Source organism: Pezoporus occidentalis, unplaced genomic scaffold (genome assembly GCF_034315485.1).
Source record: "Pezoporus occidentalis ecotype Australia unplaced genomic scaffold, CSIRO_AGI_Poc_V1 ctg39, whole genome shotgun sequence".
Taxonomy (NCBI): domain Eukaryota; kingdom Metazoa; phylum Chordata; class Aves; order Psittaciformes; family Psittacidae; genus Pezoporus; species Pezoporus occidentalis.
In genome coordinates, this window is record NW_026915713.1 from 3,278,676 (window position 1) to 3,299,150 (window position 20,475).

At 43.7% G+C, this 20,475-nt stretch overlaps 1 protein-coding gene and 1 long non-coding RNA gene across 2 annotated transcripts; both read right to left on the reverse strand.

Moving 5' to 3' along the window:
- Positions 1-2,356: 2,356 nt before the first annotated feature.
- FABP7 (fatty acid binding protein 7) lies at positions 2,357-5,916 on the reverse strand. The gene is made up of 4 exons (XM_062632397.1): positions 5,764-5,916; positions 4,927-5,099; positions 4,216-4,317; positions 2,357-2,711 (listed from the first exon to the last, which is right to left on the reverse strand). Exons 1-4 carry the CDS (start codon positions 5,834-5,836, stop codon positions 2,661-2,663), a joined length of 399 nt encoding a protein of 132 aa, XP_062488381.1. The 5' UTR covers positions 5,837-5,916; the 3' UTR covers positions 2,357-2,660.
- A 7,980-nt stretch (positions 5,917-13,896) lies between these two features.
- Positions 13,897-15,404, reverse strand: LOC134170715 (uncharacterized). Its single transcript, XR_009967342.1, has 2 exons — positions 14,319-15,404; positions 13,897-14,201 (listed from the first exon to the last, which is right to left on the reverse strand). It is a non-coding gene; the product is annotated as an uncharacterized LOC134170715 (long non-coding RNA).
- Between the last annotated feature and the right edge of the window lie 5,071 nt (positions 15,405-20,475).

Here is a 20,475-nt window from a genome sequence, read left to right on the forward strand (position 1 = left end):
GCCGTGGCCCTGGCGGTGCGAAACTGACTGCAGTGTGAGCCCCGGGGCACAGCTGCCCCGAGCAGGTCTGGGGCATATTTAGGAAGGAGCGTTTCTGACCTGAAGTATACTTGTAATAATGGATCCTGATTACTTAATATGCTTTAAAATGTAAACGGCTGCTGAAATGAGCAAGTACACCTTTAATACCTCTTAAGGAAAACGCTGAGGTGTATTGTGAATACGGGTTTCCATTGTTAAGGCTTCATGGTAGCAGAGTGGCTGTTCATTGCTGAAGTCAGAGTAGTTTCCAGAGAGGAAGAGTACGCGGTGTCAGTTTTATGAGCAGACCACGATAGTGACATCATGGATCCCATGGCTGCCTTCAAACATCCTACTGCTCACTGTTCTGTTCTGACGAGCTTTCCAGGGCTGGAAGTCCTGTGTATTTGTATTTTCCTCACTTTTCCACTCCTCTGAGCAATGCTGTAGGCACTTCGCAAGCACCACTTCTCCACTTAACTGTTCCCTTATTTAATTTGATGTTAGTATTGTTTATCTTTAGAATAGCAAAATACTTCCCCAAGAAACTTTAGGATGGCTTCATGTGACTTACAGAACATATATATGTAGAGAAAAGTAGCCTTTGTTTAAAAGTAACTGAAATGTAAAATAGTTACTATTCAGTTTTTATTAATAAACCAAGTCTTAACAGTGTCTGTGTATTCCTTTCCTCATATTTACTATATTTTTTTATTCATGATCACACAAATCACTTGTGAAGATGAATGCCAGTACCAGGGATCCAAGTCTGGTTTCCCTGTGATGAAGGAAAAGCAGCTGCTCCTCCCTGAACGGGATCACTGGGAAGGACAGTCATGTGGTGAATGCACCCATGGGAGAACAGGCAGCAGCAAACGGGAGGCAGGTGAAAGCTGTGTTGGGCACTGAAGCTAAGGATTAAATGAGCTGATAAACCCAAGGGGAGAACAGGCTGTTTAAACATAAGTTGCACGACAGCAACTGAAGCAGCACAGAACACAGAGATTGCAACTCCTCATACCACTGTAACAAGTTGTACCCTTCATTTCTTCAATGAAAAAAGTTAACTCGTAGATATTAAAAACTATTAATATCTACCGAAGCCCCCATATTTATAATGGTTCAGAATTAAGGACTCTGTCTTCTAGATGTACAGTGCTCCCCACAAGAGAAAACAGGCTTGGATGTTCCTTTCAGGCAGCTTCTTTGTAAAAAAGTAAATGTAATAACATTAAATTTTGTATTTGCATTGGCTAGGTGCCATAGTTATGCCTAAACTTTTATGAGTGAGACAAGGTACCCATGTCATCCTAGCTATCCAGGGAATCAAGAAGCCATTTTCCAAGATACCATGTAGCAGATGTGAAGGATGGCACAGCACAGTATTAGGTCTGGGAAGTTGGGAGGAATACCCCTCTGCAGCCACAAACCCTCAGAATGCTGACTCACTAAAGACACAGCTCAGCTGTGCCTTTGATTGAAAGGTGGTAAATAGCTACACCTCCTCCATGTGGTTTGCTCAAATCAGTGTGTCAGAAAGCATGGACTCCAAACAATCTTACCCATGCTGCCAGCAACCTTTTTCTTTATTCCTAATAATCTGAAGTGTAAGGCAGTTTTTCCCACACTGGTCTTTCAGGGAAATATTCTTCAGGAATAAGGTTTTCATTTATCTCTTTCAAACAGCATTTTATTTTAAGTTGCTCACAGTGCAAACTGTCATCTCCTGTACATATTAGGTAGGAAACTACAGCTCAGGGAGGGGAATCTCAGAAAGTTTGTCTTTTGTTTTCCCTTTGTTCTCTTCCCACTCCTCTAGATCCTGATGAAAGATAAGCTTTGTATCTCAAGTTCCCTAAGTCCTGCCCTTTATCATGGTGGTCCCTTCCTCCCACCCTGTGAAACTCTTCAATCTTTTCACTTTGATTTACATCAATCCTTTATATATGAGCAAAGAAACCCACCAAAAAAATTAAAAACTCTCTTAACCATTAAAACCAAAACTATGGGATGCTCTGACATCAAAGGCTAGCTATTGACCTTAACATGCACTGCGTAACAAGTTCCAAGTGAAGACATGAGCTTAAACTGGCTTGAGGCTCTCTCTTCTCTGCCACACATATATAATGACAGGGGCTTAAATTTCTCCAGCAAAAAGAAGTCACTGAAGTAAAGCATGGCAATTTTTAATTTCCCATGTACTCGACACCAGAAAGAGAGAGGCTGCTGCAGCACTGTGTACTAAATCCTTTTCTGTTGTTTAACTCTGAAGAAGAAACTTGAAACAACTCCCTCCAGAACACGGAAATCTTATCAGATTAAATGCAAAAGGAGCACAGGTTTAAAAAAGTTTTTAATTTCTGTTTGATCAGCATTCCAAAACAATTCAAATATGTTCAATTTACTGTTAAAAAAAAAAAAAAAAGGCAAGTGTTTCAGAAATTTAATGCCAAGTTTAACCTATTTCACTAGACAGGACAATTTGATGGCATAAAGTTGTTCTTTTTTTAAAAAATAACACACATCCCTCAAACTATTAACCTTTCATGCCAGAAATGTGCTTTTTAGCTACGTTTGATTATGGACAGTACGTTAATCCATCCAGCAGAAGTAACATCTGGACAGAGGTCAGGTAAACTCTATGCTTTCTCATAATGGCGAACAGCAACCACATCACCGAAAGTGAGAGTCTGCAAGTCCAAGGAAAAGACAGACACGTTAGATGTGGACCATTTTCTGTAATAACACATATTAAGAAGTCAATTTTAGATCAGGGTTGGTTTACATTATCTTATTTATAGAAACACAGATTGGTCTAGGTTATTGATATTTTAAATGAAAAACAGGCAAAACCTTCATTATGGTTCCCATCATAAACATAACTTTCTCATTGCTATTTTTAATTCCAGGAAGCCCATAATGCACATTTACAAGGCAACTAAAAAGACTGTTCAATTTTTCTAATTTTCATGAATGTAGTTTCTTAAATATAGCATTGTTTTAATACAGACTTAACACTTGTTTTCTGAAAGCTGATCACACTGCAAGATGCGCTATCTAAAACTCCAAGTCCTCTACATCCATATTCTATACTATTTTGCGTAGGCATATAATTAAGAAGAGCCTGGTATTACAATACATGTATTCTGTGCACTTCTGTAGCTAGAACTACCAAGTGTTTCAGTTGCTGCTGCTGTGCAACTATAGTAAATACAGTAACTACAGAACAGTAACTACAATGTGTGATTTTGGAGGTATTTCCGGAAGTGGAAGAATGAATCTCACTGTGTTCAAATTCTGAAGGAAGAAAGTTTTCTGTATATGCATGCAGCTGTTTCCAAAAACAAAGCATGTATTTTTCCTTAAACTGTTTGTCACAGTGTTGCACTGACAGTATGCTTTAAGCTTTTAATCATTTGGAAATCTCAATCCATACAGATACTCTCTGAAGTATTTAGAAAACAAGCTAACTGGCTGTCTCCAACAGCAAAGTTGAATAGGTCAGTATAGCTGAAGGAGTTTTATTTTTGAAAGTGCCCAAAATAAGCATGAGAAGTACCACCCTGAACAGTAAGATAATAACTTACACCAGGTATTCACCCCATACTGCTGTTTCTGAAAAGTCGGGAAACGAACATAAATTTAAGCCAAGACTTTTTTTTCCACAAAATTGTTTTTTATTGTAGTTTTTAATGAGAGTGCTTGATGCTTATGTTTTTAGCAAGAGTGCTAAATGCTGTTAACTTCTGCAATATTGTAGTTTTATTTTCCTAGAGAAACATTTGTTCTGTGTAATTAAATATTATTTATGTGTGCATATATAAACCAAATTTTTAAAGAACTTAAATTAATACTAGCAACTGATCACTGCCTATGTTATCGAGAACTTTGTATCTTTTTCAGCTCACCAGGACTTTTTTTTCCTTTTGCTGGGCATTTACACAATTTCTAGGAAGAACGTATACACTCTGGAAGTCCAGAGGGTGGCCTGCCTACAACCTCTAGCCATGCTTCAGCTGTCAGTAAAACAAGAGAGCAAACAAAACAAATATTTGAAAAAAATCTCTGATAGCTTTTCATACCAATTGGTTTAAGGATTTGTGAAAGTAACACTACCTGTTCATAAAGCTCAAGATAAATATAAGTGAGGAGTGTTAGCAGTGTATGTGAATGATCAGTGAGCTTTATACTTACCATTACCATTTTGCCATCCTTGATTTCTCTTACAAAGTTTGTCTCTTTGCCGTCCCACTTCTGTACATGCACTAGCTTGTTGCCATCCAGGGTCACAACTGACTGTGAGATAGCAAGAGACACAAAGGCATTCATTTGTTTGGGGTATTTGGGATTCTGCTTACACATTCAGCTCGCACTATTTTATTGAATTCTCTCCAATAGATGGATGTGGATCTAGAATGATAAAGTAGTCCCAGCCATTTTAAAGCCCATGAATCATCCTCATTTTAAGCATGAGCTCCATACAATTCTCGTTTGTGTCAAAGGATGAAAAAAGTTGTTTCCTTTTCATTCCAGCCTCACAAGAACCACTGTTTCAGCTTGTGCTTTGGGATAACATTTATGTTAAGCACCCAGAGATGCTGGGAAGAAGGCATTTCCCCATTTTGCCTGGGAAAAAGTTATGCCAAATGGTATTTGGATTGAAAGAAAAGCAGGCAGCTAACACAGTTGGAGGCTGGAAGGTAGGCAGGGGGATAACCCATTGTTTCAGACAAGGAATAGTGTGAGCAGGCAAGTAAGATGCAACCTTGTCTTTTATTTCCCTGTCCTTCAGTGCTACAACTGGCAGTAACACAGTTACATTTTTTTCCTTTGACCCTTCCAAAGATACAGCCGCGGGGGCGGGGAGAAGAAAATGAGGCCTTTGAAACCCCAGAGTTCACTTACTTTGCAGTTTCTGTCATCGGGGGTAGTTTCATCAAATTCTTCTCCAAGTTTAAAGCTGATTTCTGTGTTTTTGAAAGTGCTTTGAGTCCTGATCACTACTTTGTCCCCCTCAGTGCTGATAATCACAGTGGGTTTAGTCATATTCCCCACCTGCCGTGTTGCAAAACTCACTCCTAGACCATCGAGGGGAAAAAAGAGAAGTCCATCAGACATCGGGGGTTTTTTACATCTTTTCTGCTACACATTGAGGTACAGAAATCTCTTCCCTTGCTCTACAGCTTTAAGCTACCACGGTGAAAAGCTACTTTCTGCTTCACTTATGCCCTTACCTAAAGTATCCACAGATTCTCCTCTATACACAGAAAGCTGTAGCTCTGCGCCCTCCCTCATCTCCAAGGGCCCTGACAAGGAACCAGAGCAGTGGCACGGCCTGCCAGAGCTCGGAGCGGGCGGCAATCACTTCTCTCTTCTGCTTCTCAGGATTTCGGTTCCTTAGCATTCCTTGTAACGATTTCTTGTTTGGTTGCTTGTTTCCAGCTTACCTGCAGGCAGCATTTGCCCTTCTTGCAGACGCTGTCCCTAACCGGGGGACATCTCCCGCCGTCTTCCCCGCGGCAGTGGGGCTCCCACACACGCACACACACCCCGGACGGATGACCCGGATCGATGTAACCCCACTGACAAGGACACAGCCGCCCATACCCCCTCGCCCCTGCGAGCGCCTTACCTACACCTCTGGCAGCTGGGGGATTTTTTAAAATTATTAATTTAGGGTTCTTAGGGTGGTGTAAAATTCCAGGTCTCCTGAACGTGCCGCTGCCGCCCGGCCGTACCTACCCAGCGCCTTCATGTACTCGTCGAAGTTCTGGCTGTCCACCAGCTTCCAGGTGCCGCAGAAAGCCTCTGCCATGGCGGCGGCCGCCTGCGAGAGCGACAGCGGGAGCGACAGGTGGCGAGGAGCGCCGCGGCCGCCGCTCCGCTCTGCATTTAAAGCCAGCGCCCGGCGGGGGGCCGGGAGGCGGAGGGCAGCTGCGGTCCGCCCAGCTAGCTCGCAAGGGCAAGGGCGCTCTTCCTCCTCGCCGGGGCAGGGGCGTGGGGGGCTCCGCTAGGGCCGCCTTCCAGGCCGTGGCACACGGCGGGACACGGAGGGGCAGAGGGTGGTGGGTTACCTCCGCCTAGGGCACCATTCCTTGCTAAAGCCGCCCACCGGGCAGCCAGCACCCGCCCGCGTTGTGGTGTCCCTGATAAAGTGACGCGGACAAAAAGAGAAGGCACCAAACGCGAAATATTCTACTGAATAAAAATATAGGATAGCAGAGCTACTGCAGGACAGCTTTCCTGAAAGCTTTCCCGTGAGATTTTCAAGCCCAGTTTGGTGTTGGCCAGGTAGAGACCACTTTCCCCCTCCATCTCATGGCATCCATAGGGATTTCGGATGAAACTGGCATTTGCTGTTGTTGGCTGGAAACAGTACCTTGCCTCCACAGCTGGTGGCATTTGGAGACTAAGAATGAAGAACGAAGGAAAATAACCTAAAACTGTTTCATCTATTATGGGATTTGTGTGTGTGTGTTAGAGAGGGAATGTTTTTCTTCTTATAACTGTTCTCTGAATTTTGCCTCAAGTTCTGGTTAGTCATCTTGCCTCCTGAGTGTTTTTCAGAAAGCAACCTTTCTCTCTGTGGGATGCGCCATGGTGTCAGCTTTTCCAGATCTATGGCTTGGACGGATTTCAGAGTCATGAATCTAGCTCTTCAGCTCATAACAAAACTCAGGGACTATGTGGAACAGACTTTCTGTGATTTAGGAACAAAACCCCAGTATTTTCTACCTGGTTCAGCCATACAAAATATAAATAATTATTAATACTTCCCTGCTATTTTTAAATTTGGTTTTAACTGTCATTTGCCATTTTCAGGCTCTCGTAGTATGGCATGTTCCCTGGGTCTAGAACAAGTGATGCTGCTGATTGGATTTTAATTTAATTTGCCATTTTTCCCTTTGAAAGATTTAACCCCTCTCTGAATTAACTCCAGGAATATATAATTGTAATCCCTTTTACCACACAACACAATTTTCATTATCCTTGATAACCTCAGGGTATGAACCAGTGTGTCTATTTCTCCTTAACCTTCCATATACTTACTTTGAAGTGCAGTAAGAGACAAACTGCCCTCCTCCAGCTGCTCAGTTTATGTCCAAATTTCTCTTCTGACCTGCAGTTCTGATACTTGCCAGCTCGTGCTCAGAAAGCCAGGGAGAGTAGAGCATCACTTGAAGTAACAGACCACCAAGTGTTGTTCATGAGGCTGAAAGAAATCAAGTCCCTTTTTTCAGACAAAGTTGAATGATGCCATATCTCCAAAGTCTGCACAGTATACCAGCCTTACTGGTGCATCTCATACAGATGTCCACTAACCTGATGTCCATGGTCAGTCAAACACACTATAATGAATAAGGAATATGCTTTGTGATTGGCACTGTCATGGCATGGGGCATTTAGGATTGATATTCTGCATTTTGGGAAGTGTTTCCTCAATACAGTAATACTATCAAGTATTTAGTAGTCTTCACCACCCATAGCCTAATTCTCTCTGCAGCCGTGGTCTCATAGAGCTTCATTGCTGGCACCCAGGCAGCTGATATGGAAGCAAGTACAAACTGACCTCACCACTCATCTGACACTACTTTATCTGACATGAACCGTATTAAATCCTAAATGATTTTACCAATATCCTCATGAACTGACAGTGTCTCCTCTCCCAGTACTGACAAAACGGAGTTTTCTGCTCACATAGCTCTGTCTGCAGAAGCCCTAGCGCCTCTACTGTTCCTTCTGGCGCAACATGTGTGCACAAAGCCCTGGGAGAGCTCCTTGCTCTCTGTGCTCACCGGGGCTTGTTGTGTAGAACCAGCCTCACAGATTTTGTGCCTTATAAAACTGAAAGTGATTCAGTGCCCCTGCTGGTAGCTGGACTCCTGAAAGACATTTCTGCCTTGCACCTTCTTCCAGACAGCACTGCAGCCTGGCCCTTGGGAAGTAGCCACTTCAGGATATTTCACAATTTAAGCAATCATACACCAATGTCTCTTTCCTACCAGGATATCTCAACATACTTAGCTAAAACAAGCAGCTAGTCTTAAGAAAGCTGTATTCTTCAACACTTTGCACCATGCTTCAGATGTAAAATAGGGTATGCTAAAATATTCACATTCCTTCTGCTACTTAGATAGATTGCCAAAGTCATCACACCAGGTTTTATGGTGGTGAGATTCCACCTGTTAGTGATGATTTGGGAGCAGGATAAATCAACAGTAGGAAATGCTACATTATTGACACCTTGTGGGGTGACAAGCCACAGCCAAAAATGTTTTCCATGGCATCTTATGCCCTATATTTGCTTGTGGATGCTTATGTGAGAGTTGTGTTACTGTCAACTGCTAGTGTAAGTTATCCTGATCTATGTAAATGCTTTGCTATGTCTGGAATGGAGATCACAGTGTGGAATACACTGACCTGGTGTGCATTTAAGAGACCAGCTTGGAGTTTCTCTTATGATGAGTTTGAAGGTATTAACAGACTGTGTGCTCCCCTGTGAAAAGCCTGTGTGATGAGATGTCTTTGTAGATTCCTCTCTGAACACTCAGAGAGACTCATTCTCCTTTACCAAACTTCTTAAACCTGAGCAGTGTAAGTAGGCACATTTGCATTGTCTGCACAAGGCCTGCTTGAAAGATGGAAGCGCTGTGGCAAGACATCCCTGTGTAATAAGTAATCCTTTCTCAGAAGGCCATCCAGGGTGAATATTGGACTGCTCTAACCTTCAGCCTTTGAATACAGGGCACAAAACCTGCTTTTGCCTACCTTTCTCCCCTGTTATAGCCCTGCTTCACATGCCCTCAGGCATTTGAGTGTCTTGGCCTCATTCAGCCTTCATTGAGTCCTTGAAAAATATATTCACTTGATCAAAGAAAAATATATGAGGGGGGAACACTACACGATGGGCACCAGGCTCCTGTGGTAGAAAAGTCTGATCAAGAGGTTTTCTCCTGTGTCGATTTCTCATAATTAATGTCAGGAACTGCTGAGCATTTCATCACAGTCAGTAAGGGCTTAGTAATATGGTTATTTAAATACAGTGAATTGATGCAGCTAATGATGTTTGAAGTCAGGTTTATCTATCCTTCTGTGGTGTCCCTCTGTGGATCTAACTCAGGAGGGGCACTCTTGCTACACCAACTCAGCTGAACCTATCCTTTCACCATCCTCGCAGTATAATAGACAGGATTACTCTGTAAATTTTCATCAGTAGTTAAGGGGATGCTATATTATAATTTAGTGATACCTGCATTATTCAAGCATTTCTATGTTCAACCAATGATGACCCTGAACTTCTGGGCATCTTGTACCCATGTGTGCCACAAAGGATAGCAGTGACACCAAGGCCTAAGTCCCCTGGTATAGAACCAGATGTAGGCACTCAGAGGCCTTTTAGATATTGAATCCTACTGAAAGCCAACATGATTCTGGGTCCTAACTCTCATAGTAATTTTGGTAATCTCCAAGCATTCTGAAATATATAGGGGGCTACTTAGGAATTAAGGAAATTGAAAAAAATGTGTAGGTGAAAGTAGAAGAGATTTCCTCCATTTATAGGCAGTGGACTAGGGTATTATTGGCACATTGGAACTTTTTTTGAAGCCCTGCTGTGAAACTCTGCACAGCTTTGATCTCAGTGTAGTGCAGAAATGACCAGATTTTAGTAGCTATTGTGTCAGACAGGATGATGTTGCTTCAGGGCTGAATGTGATTTGATTTTTTGGTGCTGCAGAAAAACCTAGTATCAAGCAGGGCAATAGAAGGTCTTTAACTAAAGTTATCTCTTGTGTCCTTTAGCTGTCTAAGAGATTTGCTGATCCTCCTAATAAAAAGAAACTATCTCAGTGCTGTTGGCGATTCACAGAAAATCACTAGTTTACTCTATTGATGGGCAGCTCTTCAGAAATCCCAGTTTAAACAAAAGACTTAAATACCTTATGGAGAAGACACCCAATTATGCAGCTGCACAAGAAAGTGGTCACAGAATGGCCTCAGCTACAAAGCAGATGTATGAATCCAGTTTTGTGCTGCATAAATGCTATGGGAAGGGCTTTTGGAAAGACCAGGTGATAGGCAAGGTGCAAGATACCCATGCAAGGTGCACGTCTACGGGGGTATGATATAATAGGCATCACAAAAACATGGTGGGATGGCTCCTATGACTGGAGTGTTGGAATGGAAGGTTACAGGCTTTTTAGGCAAGAAAGGCCTGGCAGGCGGGGAGGGGGAGTTGCCCTTTATGTTAGGGATAGGCTGGAGAGTATGGTACTCTGTCTGGGGACAGGTGAGCAGTCCACAGAGAGTTTGTGGGGCAGAGTTAAAGGGAATATAGCTATGGGAGACATTACTGTGGGGATCTGTTACAGACCGCCTGATCAAGAAGAACCTGCGGATGAAGCAGTCCATGGACAGATAGGAAAAGCCTCATGCTCACAGGCCCTTGTTCTCATGGGTGACTTCAACCACCCTGACATCTGTTGGAAGGACGGTACGGCCCGGCACAAGCAATCCAGGAGGTTCCTCGATTGTGTAGAAGACAACTTCTTTCTGCAAGTAATAGAGGAGCCGACAAGGAGAGGTGCCGTGCTTGACCTCGTGCTCACCAACAGGGAAGGGCTCGTTGGAAATGTGACGCTCCAGGGCAGTCTTAGATGCAGCAATCATGAGATGCTCGAATCTGAGATCCTCAGGACAGTGAGAACAGCGTGCAGCAAGCTCACTGCCCTGGACTTCAAAAGAGCAGACTTTGGCCTCTTCAGGAACCTGCTTCGGAGGGTTCCATGGGACACAGCCCTAGAGGGCAGAGGGGCCCAAGACTGTTGGTTGATATTCAAGGATCACCTGCTGCAAGCTCAGGAGTGTTGCATCCCAACCAGAAGGAAGTGCAGCAGGAGGGCCAGGAGACCTCCTTGGATGGATAAGGAGCTGATGAGGAAAATTCAATTGAAAAAAGAAGCTTATAATAAGTGGAAGCAAGGACAGGCAGCATGGGAAGAGTACAGGGATGTTGTGCAGGAAGGTAGGGACCAGGTTAGGAAAGCTAAGGCCCAGTTAGAACTAAGTACATAGCAAATAAAAAACAGACTAGGGAGAATGTAGGCCCCCTCAGGAAGCTCTCAGGAGAACTGGCTACACAGGATTTGGAGAAGGCTGAGGTTCTGAATGACTTCCTTGCCTCGGTCTTCACTGGCAAAGGCTCTGACCAAACCACCCAAGTCTTGGAAGGCAGACGCAGGGACTGTGAGAATGAAGACCTTGCGCCCACTGTAGGAGAGGAGCTGGTTCGAGACCATCTTAAAAATCTGAACGTGCACAAGTCCATGGGTCCTGATGAGATCCATCCGCGTGTCCTGAAGGAGCTGGCAAATGAAGTTGCTAAGCCACTGGCCATCAGATTTGAAAAATCATGGCAGTCAGGTCAAGTTCCCGATGACTGGAAAACGGGAAATATAACCCCCATTTTCAAGAAGGGGAAAATGGATGACCCGGGGAATTACAGACCAGTCAGTCTCACCTCTGGGCCTGGCAAAATCTTGGAGCAGATTCTCCTGGATGGCATGCTAAGGCACATGAAAAACAACAAGGTGCTTGGTGACAGCCAGCATGGCTTCACTAAGGGGAAATCCTGCCTGACCAATTTGGTGGCCTTCTATAATGGGGCTGCAGAACTGATGGACAGGGGTAGAGCAGTTGATGTCATCTCCCTCGACTTGTGCAAAGCGTTCGACACTGTCCCACACGACATCCTTGTCTCTAGATTGGAGCGACATCAATTTGATGGATGGATCACTCGGTGGATAAAGAACTGGCTGGATGGCCACACACAAAGAGTTGTGGTCAATGGCTCAATGTCTGGCTGGAGACCAGTAATGAGTGGTGTCCCTCAGGGATCGGTGTTGGGGCCGGTCTTGTTTAACACCTTTGTCGCTGACATGGACAGTCGGATTGAGTGCACCCTCAGCAAGTTTGCCGATGACACCAAGCTGTGTGGTTCAGTTGATACCCTGAAGGGAAGGAATGCCATCCAGAGGGACCTTGACACACTTGTGAGGTGGGCTGATGCCAACCTCATGAAGTTTAACCATGCCAAGTGCAAGGTCCTACACCTGGGTCGGAGCAATCCCAGGCACAGCTACAGGTTGGGCAGAGAAGAGATTCAGAGCAGCCCTGCGGAGAAGGACTTGGGGGTGTTGGTTGATGAGAAAATGAACATGGGCCGGCAGTGTGTGCTTGCAGCCCAGAAAGCCAACCGTATCCTGGGCTGCATCAAAAGGAGCGTGACCAGCAGGTCGAAGGAGGTGATCCTGCCCCTTTACTCTGCTCTTGTGAGACCTCACCTGGAGTATTGTGTGCCGTTCTGGTGTCCTCAGCATAAAAAGGACATGAAACTGTTGGAACAAGTCCAGAGAAGGGCCATGAGGATGATCAGGGGACTGGAGCACCTCCCATATGAAGACAGGCTGAGGAAGTTGGGGCTGTTCAGCCTGGAGAAGAGAAGGCTGCGTGGAGACCTCATAGCAGCCTTCCAGTATCTGAAGGGGGCCTATAGGGATGCTGGAGAGAGACTCTTCATTAGAGACTGTAGTGATAGGACAAGGGGTAATGGGTTAAAACTTAAACAGGGGAAGTTTAGATTGGATATAAGCAGGAAATTCTTTCCTGTTAGGGTGCTGTGGCACTGGAATGGGTTGTCCAGGGAGGTTGTGAATGCTCCATCCCTGGCAGTGTTCAAGACCAGGTTGGATGAGGCCTTGGGTGATACGATTTAGTGTAAGGTGTCCCTGCCCATGTCAGGGGGGTTGGAACTTGATGATCTTAAGGTCCTTTCCAATCCTAACTATTCTGTGATTCTATGATTCTATAATGGAGTCAGGAGCAGGGAAGATGTGTTTGTACCGTATCCCTTCTAGGAGCGCGGCATACCTTAGGCAAAGCTTAGGAGCATGTCACTGTAAAAGCTCAACCAAAATAATTCCAGGGCAGACTAACATTAGAGTAAGAGTCATGTTACGGTCTAATTCTGGTGGGTTTTGCTAATTGGTGAAAACGAAGTGCTCTGTGATCATGCATTTCGTTCTTGCAGGCTCTTTCTTACGTTACAAATTGGTGCGACATGAGATTAGCAGAGTCCTGGAAAGTAAATGCCCACTAATACCTCATTATGAACTATTAGACATTTATTCGGATTGGTTTAAGCTGAGAGGACGGCTGGTTGACAATGGTTTAAAGAAGGAAACAAATACTGCCAAATATCTCCAGGGTCTTCTCTGCTTCTTACATGCATTTAGAGGGTTGTTATCTGCTGTCTAATATTACAATAGCTATCATCTAGAGGACTCAAGTAGGAGGCTCTCCTCAATTAGCCTCCACTAAAGCCAGCTACCTTCCTGGCTTAGAGTTCTATTTATTGAAGATGCAGTTATTTTAACTTTGTGCCATTAGGCCTTTGTTATTTTAATATTTGTCTTTGCTTTCTTTTGTGTTTAAGAGTAGAAAAAATCCTCTACAATGTAACAGAAATGTCTGATACTGGGTGTCACTTACAATAGCTGTCTAGTTACTGTAAAATCAATACACAAAATCAGCTGCCCAGAATTACAATTTCAGCATGGCCAAATGCAAGGAAGAAATAAATACAGTTTTACAAATAAGCAACTGATTATTTCAGGGGTAAATAAGGTTAAAATAATCCTTAGGTGCATGAATGGAAAATATCACATAGGTTTAAAGAGATTAGGTGACTTGCATTTGACTTGTTGCAACTGATTCTGGAAGACTTGTGTAGATTTTGTGTTCAGAGCAGCCCAGTGAGAATATTAGTGGAGCAGAAACACACCCTGTATCAAGGTCCAAAGATTCCGTACTGTAACAAACCTAGGGAATGAGTTTTATTAAAAGCAATACAAATTTTGTGGTATTAAAAGTACAGGTAATGTCTAAACGTCATAGTCTGTAGTCCTAGTTTACACCTTGAAGGCTGTGTAACACTTAGTAAGTGCGACTATTTGGAATTCAGTATAATCAACCTCAAGCTAAATCCTTGCAGGATAACAAAAGACAACTTTGCAGGACTGGATTTAAGAAACTTTTGGAATAGCACAATATACCTGAGTTCTGTTTGCCCATACTGAAGCACTCCATTTGCTGTGATATCCTGAAATCATTCTCAACACCATCTGAAATTTAGACAAAAAATAAAGTCAGCCTTATTTAAGAAAATTTTTGCAAATTTAAGAAAATAACCACTAAGTTTGGAGAACAGATGTAAAGCAGTAACTGAGGTCATTAGCTACCTGTATTTAGATATTGCCTGGGTCCTCCTCTGTTCCACTCAGCTATGGACTAACAGGAGAGAGTCAAGGCGTGCTGGAGCCAGAAGTGATCCCTCAGATGCAGCTGGAGACACACTCCTGGGTTTGTCTCTTCTAAATTGGAATCTCTCAGCCAAAGCAAGCCATTTCCTCCAAAGTTCTAAACTAGCAGTGGGTTACAGGGAGCGTTAATGCACCCCTGAAAAATGTCTGAATTCCACAATTTTGATAAATAACTTAACTAGGTTATCAACTTATGGGCCTGTTGATGGAAAAAAAAAGCCTGACATCAGACAGAGGTGCTTCTGAAATGAAACCTCATGCTGGATGACCTAGGCAGAATTACACATCTAACTTGCTTCATTCAAGAGTGCAATTATGTCCCTGCTTTTTCATACTGGTTTGTGACCAAGTGTTACGTCATTTCTGAGTTTGAATCAGTCTAAATATTAAACTTCCCGGAACACGAAACTCTAGAGTAATTTGAAGCATTACAGGGTTATGATAGCTCATTACTAGCCTTAAAGAGGGACCTAGTACCAAGACGATCTTGGAGAAAATTTCAGTCATCCTGCTTTTTGCAGACTATCCCAGAGAAACAGAATAGAGTGGTCTCCAATCCGGTATACAAAACTCCAGTCACTGGAAATTAAGCCTAGAGAAATTTATATTAAAAATGAAGTACATATTAGCTGTCATGAGACTTTGCCCCTTGACCAGCTTTCAAAATGCCTTACTAGACTTTTCATCCCTGCAAGCTGTAAGCTTTGTTAACAACTACAGCTATTAGACATGATGCAGGAAGTAATTCAGAGAAGTTCCATATCCTAGATTATGCAAGGAGTCACATGATATGGTCACAATGGGCAAGTCTAAACCAGGAAACTTTAGAACATACCCCACTTGCTATGAGTATGTTTGTCCTTTGCCAAAACAAAGTCTATCATGGGAAAAGATACAGATATACACAGAAAGTGAAATACGTGTGTAGTCCCTGCCTGGATAATCAATGGTCTCACTTTCTGGACTATACCGCAGCAAGTGCCATTGGGGAAGTGCAGACACATCCACTATTCCTTTAATTCTACACATCCATGCGTACATTTTGAAAGATTTCCCCCTCAGTGTGTCAGTCATAAACATAACCCAGACCCTCTATGGATCACAAAGTCTGTAACTAATCCTGTAATAGTTAAACAAGGCTTCTAATAGCGTCTTCCTCCAGACCTTTGAAACTTTCTTGAGCACTGCAGCCACAGCTCAGAACATCCATAGTCCAGAGCCAGTGGAGGGTGCAGAAGCAGGCTGACTCACACAACAGGCTCAGCTGTTCTGCTAAAGGAAGGGCTACGGAGAGGAAACACGGCACAACTTTCATGCCTTTAACTCCATCTTACTGTCCTTTTTGTACCCCCCCCCCCCCCAAGTATACTTCTTCTTACATTTTATTTTATCCTTTATAAATTTAACTAAAAGTTTCCACTCATAACAGCCAAGTTTAACATCATCAGGAAAAAAAGATGCAAAGTCAAGAGTTCAAAGGCTGTCTGAAAGAACATGTCTGAAACTTATTTCAGCACTTTCTTACATCGCAACACCATCCCTATTTGCATAATCACAAGCTATTTTTGTTCTAGAGAAGCTTTCTCTCAGTGCTCAAGACAAAGACTATTCAGGGACAAGCTCAAGGGTCTTTAATGCGTCTGTCTGATACATAAGATCTCAGTCTCCCAGGACTTGCTGGGAGGAATAGCAGTGAGTTGTCCTATCATCTCATTTTACCAAATATGGAGGCAAATAAAGAGATTAGTTTCTTATATTGGCTGTTTGAAGCAATAACAGTTGATGTTGGGCATAAATCAGGAGGTGTAAGTGAGCCAAGCAAGGGGTGAGCAGCACTGAGTAGGTGAATGTGAGCTTTGCATGGAGCTAGATGAGAAATTCAGAGTGCTGGAAGGAATGGTATTATTGAGCAATTAAAGTAGAAGATAGGTACTAAATTGGTGGGAGGAACAAGAAGGTTGAAAACGCGTAGCTGTTCCGCGGATGCATGTATGGCAGTTTTACGCTTAAAGGGTGCTTTTCGTCTGTGACGCACAGGATAACGTGGCTCAGCCCCTGCTCTCTGTTGTCTGCTGGATGTGGCTTAGGCGACTGCTAGGCAGAACGCACCTACTGGTGCACTGGGCAGCTGCGCACAGGTGTCTGCCAAGTCACGGGGGTGCTGCTGGGGAATGGCCGTCCAGGAGTGACAGCTGTGCTGGAGAGTCAGAATTCAAATAAGCTGCTTGTTTAGGTGACCAGATGGATAGTGTGGCAGGCACCTCTGAGGGAAGTTCACCTGCCCTCCACCCGCTCCTGCAGATCAGCAGGAGCTGGCTGTGGTGGGGAAAGAGGGCGGCACAGTTCAGCCCGGTTTCCCCCAAGCGTTTGGAGACCGCGCAGGGCCTTCTAGCGTCTCTGAGCCGCTTGTGGCGCGGGGGCTGGGGCAGCTCCATGGGCAGCGCCGAGGCGGGAGCGGCCGGGCGCCGCCGCTGCAGTCGAGCCTTGCCGGAGCGAGCGGGGGCGCCCTCTGCCGGCACCGCTCGGCACCTGCGGGGAGCCCCCCCATCTTCCGCCCTACCGGCGCTGGGCGGCCGGGCGCTACCGCAGCTCCCCTTCTTCTTACCGTGACGGTTCATTCCGACTGCCATGCCCGAGGCGCTGCGAGCATCGGGACTGAAAAGCTGAGGGGAAGAGAAAGGCGGGCTCGGGCGCCATCTTGTGCGCACCGGGCGTGAAGTGCCCGGCTGCCTGTCTGACGGCTGCGGAGCCCTCGGGGGAAAGGTGCTCCTGTGCCTTTAGGAAATTACGTGGTTGATCAGGAAACCATTTCTCGAATACTGCTGGGGCTTAATAGCAGTTTACGTGCTGCTTCTTTTTGTTTACACTGCTGATGTGTCATTTACAAACGTGCCTAAGGGATCTGGAAAAAATTAAAATAAATGGGAAGGTTAATCCAGGCTCCCACAGATTAGTTTTTCTATACATTGTATGATAAACACTGGATTTACAGCATCAGTCACTGCACAGCAGAGTTCCAGGAGTAAAGCAGCTGTAAGGATTGTCCATATCCTCACATAAGGACCCTTTACATTATAGGTAATTGCTGAATATATGTTTAATCCAGAAAAGCCCAGAGCACTCAGGCTTTGTATCAACAACCAAAAAAAAAAAAAGCCAAACTATTTTCCATCAAGTGTTAAGGCTTTAATTAGAATCTAGAGGTCTGGCTTTAGGACGTGACACAGAGCAATGGCCTTCAGGCCTCCTTTTGCTCCAGGCCATCTTGCAATATGAACTGTGCCACACTGGTCTGAACAGGAGAATAAACCAATAATGAAACACTATCATCATTTATTGCTAATTACTGTCAGAAGCAGAACAGCTTCAGGTGTGGAAGATGAAACTGAGTTCTCCCTAAAAAATGTCAAAACCAGTCATCTGGTATTGGCACTCTAGCCCAGGTTGTAGAGGGGGCATTTAAGCTGCATAGGCTGCAAGCCAGATTTAGACACCTGTTTTGTGACAGAGCTTCCAGATTGAAAATGCTTTTGGCTACTTCACTCTTTGGTGCCCAAGCCTCACATCTTTCCTTTGCCCATGTAGTGTTAATGAGTTTCCACCAAGAAGTCTGGTCCTCTGAACGAGGCGATGCGCTCCTCCAGACTGGGTGAGGAGGTAAGCTCCAAGGCGCAGCAAGAAGGAGCACCACATACCTACCCCACAGGCAGTCCTGTGGGGTGAGGAAGCTTCAGACAGCGTTGGATTCCCAAACTGACTTAAGCCATTGGAGCAGCGTTCCCAGCAATGTAAGACGTCTCCTGTTTGCCATCATTCAACTTTCTGAGTACGCAGAGACACCAAGGTACTGAACCCTTGCTGAAACCCTTGAAATTAACATACCAGGTTAGCTGGAGACAGCCTACCTCTCACCAGGCCATCTCCCAACATCTTCGCTCTTTTGCTCTAAAGCAGATGCCTCCCAGCTGGTTTTGAGGTCTCAAGCTGTCTCCCTCCACTTCTTTGCACAAACTACCTGATAAGCTAAAATCCCGCTAGATGGCACAACAGTTTAAACCCTTTATTACTATCCAAACCACTTCAGAGCAAGTGCCCTGGGACCCCCCCCCCCCCACACCACGTAGGATCTGGGGCTTATGCTCACCGAGCACAGCAAATACAGCCTGTGCTAATCCAGTGGAGAAATCCATGCAGAAATGTCCGTTCAGTTCCTTTTGATGGGCTTTATCACACATAAAGCACCACCAGCAGGCAGGAAAGACGAATATGAACTAGTCCTAAATAATTTTCTAAACCTTGTTTCCTCTTTCTGTGTGTGATACATAAAGGATACTTGGAACACTGACGGTAAAGTGTAGTTTAAACAACTTCTAGTCACTGCTGTGCTGTCATTTTTAACCAATGCAAACAGAGTTATATTATTTTGTACCATCACTACTGTATGAAAGCTGCACAACACAGAAGTGGCCACTGTGGGTCAAATTGTGGGTTCATATAACTAAATACGATGTCTTGGACAGTGCAAACATGTATGATGTTTCCCTTGATGTTGCCCTATTGTCCTTCAATAGGGCAAACATATATGACTAGCTCTCTTGCAGCCACACATTTGTGTTCCTGGACTTTCTGAGTTGGGAGAAATTTTCTGTATGATTAGTAACTCGTAACTTTAAACTAAAGTTAGATACAATTCACACTGTATTTAGTATAAAATCAGTCTTTGTCTTCAATGACAACTGAGTCTGCCCTGTACATTGGTGTACTGTCAATGATTTGGAAATTTCTGTTAAAATATACCACTTTGCAAACTGCTTTGTCACTTATTTTATCCATCCAAGCTCAGCCTATGCAGTATTATACCAGAATGACTGTATATAGCACAGGTGGAAATAGCTGTATGAGGAATCATAGCAAATGAGCTTAATTTAAAAAAATGCTTAATTACGTCTCTTAATCTCTCTAAATGAGAACATTCTAATGATCAGTCCCCTACCTTGAAAACTATTTCGTCCTTTATTGCCTTCCAGATAACAAATTGAATTTTCCTGGGTTATAGCAACAAAAGATGCACCTCAGCATGTTAATCTACTTCTTAACATGAGGCTTCTGATGAAGGGCTGACACAAAGAAAATTACCTTCCTAATAACGTGGAAAAGATTGAGGCCAATTTTCTGTATATTCAAAGTATCTAAATTGTTTTATATATGCACAGTGAAGTTACAAGTGTATTTCATGGCTTTTTTTTTTTTTTTAAATGCAGAGTGGCTAATAATGAATACTTGCTTCATTAAGTTCTAAAATTTGAAGACAACAAAGTTACCTTTTTTTTTTTGCTTGGTACTGAAAATGAATTTCTTTGCTCTATAAAAGCCCAGGATAGTGCTGCAAAGTGGTGAAAACGATACTATTACCTGTGCCATACTTGCTGGAATGGAAATTGGGATTAATGCATTATAATACTGGATTAGCCTTAATAGAAGTTTGCTGCTGTAATTTATCAAGGTAATTAGGTATGTACCTAATTTTAGGCACTAAGAAGTTCTGTTGACTTCTATGAGACGTATGCATTTAAAGTTAAGCATGTTTTAAAATACTCTGCTGATTCAGGGCCATAACTGTTACCCTGTGGATTAGGAGAATGCCCTGTCATCAATTACCCTTAGCTGAGCTAATGGGAGGGTGGTATAGTCTGGATAATGGTTCAGACTGGATAAACAGGCTCAGTGAGAAACATATTCAGAAGCACTTCATTTGCTCTTTACAGGCTTAAAGTTTAGTGGGACTATCACCTATCTTCAAGGTATTAACAAGAAAATGAACCAGAGCTTTCCCAACCTTAGCTGTGCTTGAGTTAGCCCTGCCTAAACCCCAGACTACTTGACAGCATGGTATAGAGACCCCCACATAGCAGTAAAAGGGCTAGCTCCCCATTTGGCTGAGTCAGGCATAATAGAGAACTAATAAATTCTTCTGGACCAAAGTTCATGTGGCACAATCTCTCTCGCACCAGCAAGTGTTTATACTGGTCAGAAATACACAGCTGGTTCAGAACCATTAAGTTATGTTTGACAAAAT

Bases quoted from the DNA above. Each gene is read 5' to 3' on its own strand.
- FABP7 (XM_062632397.1), bottom strand. From the start codon at position 5,836: ATGGCAGAGGCTTTCTGCGGCACCTGGAAGCTGGTGGACAGCCAGAAC. The intron at 4,318-4,926 runs GTAAGTGAACTC...GCTATCTCACAG, and splicing joins CCGATGACAGAAACTGCAAA to TCAGTTGTGACCCTGGATGG. The intron at 2,712-4,215 runs GTAAGTATAAAG...TTGGACTTGCAG, and splicing joins AGGATGGCAAAATGGTAATG to ACTCTCACTTTCGGTGATGT.